General features: G+C 43.5%; 1 protein-coding gene across 1 annotated transcript; it reads left to right on the forward strand.

Moving 5' to 3' along the window:
* The first annotated feature begins 642 nt into the window (after positions 1-642).
* On the forward strand, positions 643-7,493 carry rpl10a (ribosomal protein L10a). Its single transcript, XM_073054006.1, has 6 exons — positions 643-731; positions 2,084-2,158; positions 5,446-5,526; positions 5,871-6,019; positions 6,570-6,742; positions 7,272-7,493. The coding sequence occupies exons 1-6, from the start codon at positions 727-729 to the stop codon at positions 7,440-7,442; spliced, it is 654 nt and encodes a 217-aa protein (XP_072910107.1). The 5' UTR covers positions 643-726; the 3' UTR covers positions 7,443-7,493.
* The last annotated feature ends 1,680 nt before the right edge of the window (positions 7,494-9,173 follow it).

A 9,173-nucleotide genomic window follows, 5' to 3' on the forward strand; every position in this document is an offset into this window, starting at 1 on the left:
ACAGGGGTCTGTGGGAGGAGCCACAGGAGCAGTTAGCGGGGGTGTGTCCAGACAGGTGTATGTAGTTCACCACACTACAATCAATTGAAACACACTGGCTGCACACAGGTGATCTCCATTTAACTAATTATATGACTTCTAAAACCAATTGGCTGCAACAGCGATGCTTTGGTGTGTCATATTAAAGGGGGTCAATACTTAACGCAATAAATTATTTTGTGTTTTGTGTTTGTAATTAATTCAGATCATTTTGTAGAGATCTGTTTTCACTTTGACGCAAAGGAGTCTTGTTCTGTGGATCAGTGACAAAAAGCCCAAATTAAATCCGCTGTGATTCAAAGTTGTAAATAATAAAACATGAAAAAGTCCCGGGGGGGGGGGGGGGGAGTTGAATACTTTCTTTAGGCACTGTTGAGTAGCTGTGAGGTACATCAGGTGAAGTATAGTGGTGGTCTCGGAGAGAGGACTGGTGCCCGGGCTTCAACAGCCGACAAGCAGAGACTAACCCGCCACGCTGTATGTTATGGCCGTACACTCCGACAGGCTGCCAGCTCCGGGGTGAAGTGAAGGCAGGAGGCGCCACCTTTGAAATGCGAAGGGAGGGAGAACTGAAGCGCTCGGAGTCGCCCCTAGCAGTATCGCGAGATTCCGCGCCGGCGACGCGGCCTTAAAGAGCGTCACTTCCGCCCCGTCGCTCTCTTTCTCCAGAAGTGCCGACGAGACAGAATGAGGTGAGTAGCCGTGTAGTACGGCAATCCGCGGCAATCCGGCCCCATCGACCCCCATCCGCGGCAGTCCGGTCCCATAGGCCCCCATCCGCGGCAGTCCGGCCCCATCGGCCCCCCATCCGCGGCAGTCCGGTCCCATAGGCCCCCATCCGCGGCAGTCCGGTTCCATCGGCCCCCATCCGCGGCAGTCCGGCCCCATCGGCCGCCGAACCGGTCTATCTGCCGCAGACCGGCCGCATCCACTGCCGAGCCGTGGGGGCGGGGGGGGGGGGGGGGGGGGAAGATGAAGGGTTCAGGTTGGAAATCTGGAGGAACTCAGCGGCGCAGACTTTTGTGGAAGGGCAAACACGAGGAAATCTGCAGATGCTGGAAATTCAAACAACACACACAAAATGCTGGTGGAACACAGCAGGCCAGGCAGCATCTATAAGGAGAAGCACTGTCGACGTTTCTGGCCGAGACCCTTCGTCAGGACTAACTGAAAGGAAAGACAGCAAATCTTTTTCAAATCTCTTACTATCTTTCCTTTCAGTTAGTCCTGACGAAGGGTCTCGGCCCAAAACGTCGACAGTGCTTCTCTTATAGAAGCTGCCTGGTTCTACCAGCATTTTGTGTGTGTTTTGTGGAAGGGAATAAACGGTTGGCATTTTATCTGGAGAGATGATGCATTTTGACCACTAAACGTTGACTTTCTTTCCCTCTGAATATTGAGTTCCTCTAATACTCTAGCCGAACGGTTAATTAATTCAGTGTGTTTACTGAACAGCAGAAGAGGCTGACTTCAAATACCACCTATGTTTGTATGATTCCTAATAACATTTGATCTCTTGATTTCAAGCACACTTGCCTCCTTTACTTGTAGGAAATCCTATAGCATGGAAGAGCATAGTGCCATTGGCCCACTGCAATTGTAACTATTCAATGCTTGCTAATTCATACTCCAGCCAACTTCTCACCCACTGACATGTATCATGCCTCCCTACCACCATTGACTTCACCTCTCAAGATTGTCCCAGCTGTATCATTGATGAGTTTGCCTGTAACCTTCAGTGAGCGGGAGAGAAGAGAGACCTGGTTGCAAAATAAAACTTGGCGGAATTTAGTGAGTTGACCAGCATCTGCATAGCCAAAGGTCTGAAGCAGGGTCTTGACCTAAAATGTTGACTATCCCTTTGACCCCATAGATGCTGCTTGATCTGCTGGGTTTCTCCAACAATTTGTTTTTACACCACCTGAAGTTCCCGTTAGGTTTCTGCATTCCCCTCTAAAACTGTTCATTGGAAAGTAATGGAGCCCAAGAGTATAGTACAAGCTTATTTTAACAATGGATGAATGACTTGGTGTTCTCCTTACAGTAACAAAGTCTCTCGTGATACCCTCTATGAAGCTGTCCGGGAGGTCCTTCAGGGATCCCAGCAGAAGCCGCGCAAGTAAGTTTGTCATAATGCATGCTTCTCCTTTGTTTTGCATAGTAATTTGCTTTGGGTATATAAAACTTCGTTATTAAAGTTGTTTCATTATTAAAGTTCAAAGATACATATATGGTCACCAAGTACAAACCTGGGATTCATTTTCTCGTGGGAAAGCTCAATAATCATAACAGAATCAATGGAAGACTGCCCAACATCAGAAAGGAATGAAATAATTGTGAAGGGTCCATGAAAGTGAGTCCATAGGTCATGGGAACATTTCAGTGATGGGGCAAGTGGTTTGAGAGCATGATGTTTGAGGGGTAATAACTTCCTGAATCTGGTGACGTGAGTCCCACTGCTCCTGTACTACCTTCCTGATGCAGCACACTGATGGATGCTGCTTTTCTGTGACAACATTTCATATAGATGTGTTCAATGGTTGGGTGGTCTTTACACGTGATGGACTGGGACAACTCCACTACTTATAGGATTTTCCATTCAAGGGCAATGGTGTTTCCATACCAGGCTCTGCTGCTGCACCCTGTCAGTATACTCTCCAGAACACGTCTATAGAAAGTTGTAGATGCCATTATGAATTTTCACAATCTAAAGAAGTAGAGGCGTTAGTGTGCTTTCTTTGTAATTATTATGCCAAGTAGCATTTAACTTGATGACAATTAAAGCTTGTGATTTAGCGTTGAAAAGCTGCTAAACTATTTTTTTGAAAAAATAAGGATGGAGGCCCATTGAGTGCTGAAATCAGCAATCTTTGAGCATTCAGGGCACCCTAATGCAGAGCTATAAAAGTTGTTGGTGAAGAGAACTAGGTAGTACAGGGCTTTGAGAAGGTGCGAATTTTCAAATTGATATTCCAAATCGCAGCCAGTGTTTGTAAAGCATTTTTTTTGATTCAGGAGTAGGACGGTGTGAGACTGGTGAAGGTTTGGTTGCCTTCTGTTTTTCATGTGGCTCGGAAGCTCAGCTGGGAATTTATTGAAAGTTCTAGACTGATTTGATTTTGTTGGGCCAGTAGCGTTTGAACATTCCTGTAAGCAAGGGTTGGGGTACTGGTATGGTAATAGAAGTGAGCATTTTGAATGCAAGCAAGGGAATAGGTAAGCTGAACAGTAGCAGAAGGATGTGGTTTGTTCTGCCGATGGTTGCTTGAGCTATGGTTATGTCAGAGGTGAAAGTTTGGTTTAGGAAGTTAACAGTTTGCAGTAGCAGGAATTGGTGGCCAGAAACCAGGTGTTGCTTATCAGCCGTTAAGATGGGTTTGTGATTGTGTTTATGGGACTACCCCGTCTAGTTTGTGGAGGGACGGTTGAGGATGGGGGCGAGAGGCATCTAGGTTGGTTATATTTGGATTTTAAGAGGTGAAATCTAAGTGCATGTTTGTTTCTTGCATCAAGGTTTTGCTGCTTAGTTTGCAGATTAGGAGGTTGGGGATGAAATCAAATATATGGGAGAATACCAATATGTAGACTTAAAGAAGCAGTTTCTGAGTTGAATCTTGGACTGAGGTAACAACTTGGTGGGGGTAAACTGGTTTTGAGTATAGGATAGCATTTAAAATGACTATTCATAGCTTGCTAGGATAATGTGTGCCAACAGTAATTAAGTTTAGGGAGGAGGCATTGGGGAAAATTTGAATAGCTTTAAATTGTTAATTAACTGTGAACCATGGTTGAAGCTGATGTTTATGTTGTGCTTATATCAATATTAGTGTCCTGAATGTCTCATCAATAATCTGCTCAGTAGATTTCAGTTGATTATTTTGTGGGTTAGGGTAGATATTTGTATGTGCTGTTATTTGGACTGTCAGATTTAAGTTCCTAGTTATGGATCTCCGCTCTTGTGCTAAACAGTGGTTAAAGTTGGAGGACTTAATGGGTTTTTCTTCCACGTGCTAGTCTTGAATAACTAAGGAGTTCTCTCAGTATTGTCTTGGATCCACATTACAGCAGGTGACCTTCAGTGGCGTATATTTAATTTCCAGCCCACACTGGATACTGGGAACACACCTCTGGGGCTAAGGATGTGGGAGCTGGGGCTGCTGGCAGCTGTGTAATGTGCCAGCTGGCAGGATAGGTAGTTTGAGGTGGTGTGTTCTCAGTAACATCCTCAATGCTTGAGCAGCGATAGCTGGGATTTCTCAAAGTCTGAGATTGTTGCACTTGGAATATTTGAGCCGTCCACCTGGTAATCTCCCAGGACAAAGCTTTTGCTGTAGTTTTTCAGCAGTTGAGAACGGCATTGATGTAGGTGCTGAGCATGGTTCAGTAATTGGCCCCAGTGCTGTAGATGTTGTCGTAGTTTCTTGAAATAACCAGGAGACGCTGAAGATTCTTCGAGAAATTTAAGCCTTTATTTGCAAACAAAAGCTGAGACAATTAATGAACGTACTAATTGCCCGCCAAGCCTAGTACACAGTATTCTTTATAGTACCTACTTACCTCAGTTACATTAACATACCCTCTTATCACCAGCACATTAGCTTCTCGATTCGCCACCAGTATTTTTGTTCAGTAGCTTATTTGTTCTAGTCTACTCCCTGGAACACGTGTCCCCCTTCCCGGCCTTGACTGGTTTTCATACCATCACACCATTGCACGATCCTGTCTACCACTGTTATCTCTACATGCTTACTTTCACTGTTAGCTCCATTCTTAAGGCACTGAATGCGTTCCATAGTACAGAGGCAATACAGAGATTACATTCTGGCCAATAAGTTGGATACATAGCAAATAGCAAACACAAGGCTGGCCACACAGCAAACGATGCAACTTTATTCTCCAGTAATGTCATCGTGGGAAAGATGATGCTGATGTTCATTTGCCTATTCTCCGACTGAGTTTGGAGGATTTTTCAGAGCCTGCACTGGTATTTTTCCAGTGCCATGAGACACCCATTCTAGCTGTCGTTGGCTGGCCGACAACACACTTTCTTCGAGTGTTTTTCATCGATTCTATCGTTTCTTTGTATTTACTGTGAATGCCTGTGAGAAAATGAATCCCAGGGTAGTATATGGTGATAATGTGTACATTACTGATAAGCATTCATCAGGTTTTGATTTTCATACCTTTTTCCTCAATCCAAGGTGGTATTAAGACATTGGTCATGGTGAACTTCATCACTGTTTGCCGAGACTTGGGCTGGGGTCCATGTGTACAAGGGTCTTGTTCTGATCCTTTGTATACTGCTTTGACAATTACAGATCTTATAATTTAATATTTATACAGCTTTAAACTATTTGTCAGGTGTTTTTACTGGTTCTGCAAATCTGATGACTAATTTCATTTTAGGTTTCTGGAGACTGTGGAGCTGCAGATCAGTCTGAAGAACTATGACCCTCAGAAGGACAAGCGTTTCTCTGGCACTGTCAGGTTCGACTTATTATTGCTTAACCCAGTTCTCAGTGCAGAAGTTGTGGAATAAGAATTCAATTGGTTTGTTCACAAATGCTATTGCCACACAGCTTCAACACTGATTAAACATGGGTAGTCCTGCCTGTAAAGGTTTGGACGGACCTTCACCCTGGGTCTTAAAATATGAGGGGAGGTAAGGGGAGGCAATATTGCCAATCCTACCGACCATTTGTAAGGAGTAAGTTGCTGGTGGATAAGCCCGAGAAGCCAGCAGCAAGGGTAAGGCATTTACAGAGGCTTTCCTGGAATGCTGTACATTTTTTTGCATCTTCCTTGGTTTTTAACACTGTTATTGTTTCTAGGCTAAAGAATGCCCCTCGGCCCAAGTTTTCCATATGTGTGCTTGGTGACCAGCAACATTGTGATGAGGCCAAGGCTGCTGATCTTCCTCACATGGATATCGAGGCCTTGAAGAAACTGAACAAAAACAAAAAGATGGTCAAGAAGCTTGGTAAGTTTGAGGGTTTTTATGCAGTGATACTTTAACAATAGTTGAAACAGCTCCGGCCATCTTGTGAAATATAAGATGGCATTTGGCTTTTATTTACAACAGTGACTTCAAAATATTTTAGAGAAAATGAAAAGAGTAGAGCAGAGTTTAACCAATAAGTCGAGTGTTTTTGTCCAATCCATCTGAGCTTTTTAACCTCAGCTGCCTGACTATTCAGGAAGTTTGCATATTGAAAAGGTTGAACTGAGGAATGGGCTGGAAAATCAAATCAGTTCTAGCTCCTGATCTCAAAGGTCTAAAAAGGCCTCATCTGTTCCAATCTGTAGTCCGTAATGATGAGGATTAGATTAAACCAAGGGTTCCCAGCCTGTTCATGGATCCCAGGTTGAAAACCCCTGGATTAAACACAAATGATTAACTCCAAATGTATAGAGGATGTGTGTTTGGGATCATCTACAGCGCTTGTGTTTGCAAACCATTGCCATTTCATCAGTTTTTGTGAGTTTCGTGAAGTTAGTACCTCAAACTTTATAAATTGATTTCTTTTCAGCAAAGAAGTATGATGCTTTCCTTGCCTCTGAGTCCCTTATCAAGCAGATTCCTCGTATTCTGGGACCAGGTCTGAACAAGGCTGGCAAATTTCCCTCCCTCCTCACTCACAATGAGAACATGATCACCAAAGTAGATGAAGTCAAGTCGACCATCAAGTTCCAGATGAAGAAGGTGGGTATAAACCTGCATTTGTCATGGGAGTCTGCAGGTCAGGGTTCAAGAGGAGTGGGTATTCAAATCTGCAGTTCTTGAGTTTAATTGTATTTGAATACTTCAACTGCACATCCATTGGTAGTCAGCCAAGCACAATATTTTGGTGAGAGGTTTCCAAATGTAAATTAACTTGGGTACTCCATGTGGATTATGGAAATGGATCATTGGCATCAGTGCAGTTCAGTTGATGGAACCTTGTACTGGAGGAAGTAGTAATGCAAAGGATTAGTTCTGCTACTTCTACATGCAGGTATATTGGTAGTGAAGTCACAAATAGTTTCATCTTATTGGGTTGTTACAGATAAGTATTGATGCTACATATTCTGTGAGGGAAACGTTTGGAAGTTCATGGCATGGAATTTTAATAGTGTTTATTGCATTTTAACTATTTAAGTATTGTTAACTTGAATTCTCAGTTCTTAGCAATTAAATCTCAAATTAACCTTACCTCCTTTTCCCACCACCTCCATCCCTTTGCAATCCTCAGGTCCTGTGTTTGGCTGTTGCAGTGGGACATGTTAAGATGACTGAAGAGGAACTGGTGTACAACATTCACCTGGCTATCAACTTCCTGGTGTCACTCCTGAAGAAAAACTGGCAGAATGTGCGTGCCTTGTACATCAAGAGCAGTATGGGCCGGCCCCAGCGTCTATACTAAATGTTCTGTCAAATGTTTTTTTAAAATAAATACTTGGTAGCATTTGCCAGTTGATACAATCTAAATTCATTTATCTGCCATGTTCTATGATGCGGATGATCATGGTCTCTCCATGGTCATGATTGTTCCTAGCAGATTTTTCTACAGAAGTAATTTGCCTTCGGGGCAGTGTCTTTACAAGGCAGATGACCCCAGCCATTATCAGGACCCTTCAGAAATTGCCTGGTGTCATTGGTCGCACAGCCACATGTGATAGGCATCAGCTACTCACATGACCATTCACCACCTGCTTCCATGGCTTCGTGTGACCCTGATCAGGAGGATAAGTAGATTCTACACCTTGCTGAAGGGTGACATCCTTTGGTAGAGGTATCTCTATCCATCAATCTAGTTTTGGTTGAATTCCATCAGTCAGGGGCCACCGTCAGAGTTGACCATGGATATTATGCCCTAACTATCAAACCTGGGCAATACGATATGGAGAGCAAGTTTTTGCCCATGTAGCAAGCTCCCCCTCACCACACATCTGATTGACCCAGAGGAATGGCAGAGACTGATACAGTTTGGTACCAACAGTGTAGCAGGAGTTGCCAGTCAGCATTGAATTCAATGTAGGACTGCCTTAAGAACTCCAGCTCTGGGATTTTGTCCCAGGGTTTACTCCTGAAGCCTTCCCAATGAGTGGTATAACCACTGCCAGCTGTGGCAGACAAGGCCAATCTACCGAAGCAACTGATTTTAAGGTAATCTTAAAATCTGCCTTTGCTCCTGTCAGTAGAAACTGTTCTACCAGGCTTAGTAGCCAAGCCACATGTGAAGGCCAGGAGTTGGATTTGGTTGTCAGGCTATTTGAGGTGCATGCCATTGGGAGTATTTAATAGGTAGTGAGAGCTTGTCCCATTACTCCCTCCCTCTCCGCTACCTTCCAGCTAAAACAGCAAGTGGTCATTTTGGCCGGAGGTAATGGTGTGAGTGGTCACCTCATTTGGGATGGACATTTCTCTTGCATTGAGCTGACTGGGTACCAGAGTGTCATTGCAACTATGACAGTAAAGCTAACCAGTAAAGACTTGCTGCTTCTCATTAGGGGTTAATTAATTGCCATGGTGTAGCTCGGGAGCAGATAAATGGTCATGCACCTGTTAATGTTTGGTTTGTTGGTGATATTGTTGCAGCTAAAGAGATTAATTAGCTCTTTGTTCCCCCACACTTGACTGGCCATTTCCTGTTGGAGACTAGTTAAAATGCTTAAGTTGCAGTAGTATTCCAGGGACTGAAACTAAACAATTCAATTACAAATCCTAATATTAAGCAGTTTTAGGAATTAATTTCTCATTAGTCAGCATGAAGCTACTGGACAAGTACCCAGTGAACTATCTTGGTTTCTAAATGATTCATTAGTCTTGGATCTGAAGTAAGACTTATTCACTGGGCATGTAATATTCTGAATCATCAGCTATTTTTAAACAGCTGAATGAGCAGCTTGAGTGAAGTGGAACATCTGCTATATTAGAATTTGGACAACATTGAGATAATCATGCACATATAAGCCATTCAATGACTTTCTAGTATGAAGCAGTAACTGTCAAGACAGCTTATCCATTCTTCTAAGATGTGGTTATTATAAGACAGGAGCAGAGCTAGGCCATTCAGCCCATTGAGTCTGTCCCATACCCCTTGATGGGGTTAAGAACCAGCAGAAATGGAATACACCATTATTACCATAAACTA

Source organism: Hemitrygon akajei, chromosome 8 (genome assembly GCF_048418815.1).
Source record: "Hemitrygon akajei chromosome 8, sHemAka1.3, whole genome shotgun sequence".
NCBI lineage: Eukaryota > Metazoa > Chordata > Chondrichthyes > Myliobatiformes > Dasyatidae > Hemitrygon > Hemitrygon akajei.

Excerpts from the sequence above, each read along its gene's own strand:
- rpl10a (XM_073054006.1), top strand. Across the intron at positions 2,159-5,445 it reads TCCCAGCAGAAGCCGCGCAA|GTTTCTGGAGACTGTGGAGC; the intron begins GTAAGTTTGTCA and ends ATTTCATTTTAG. Across the intron at positions 6,020-6,569 it reads AAAGATGGTCAAGAAGCTTG|CAAAGAAGTATGATGCTTTC; the intron begins GTAAGTTTGAGG and ends ATTTCTTTTCAG.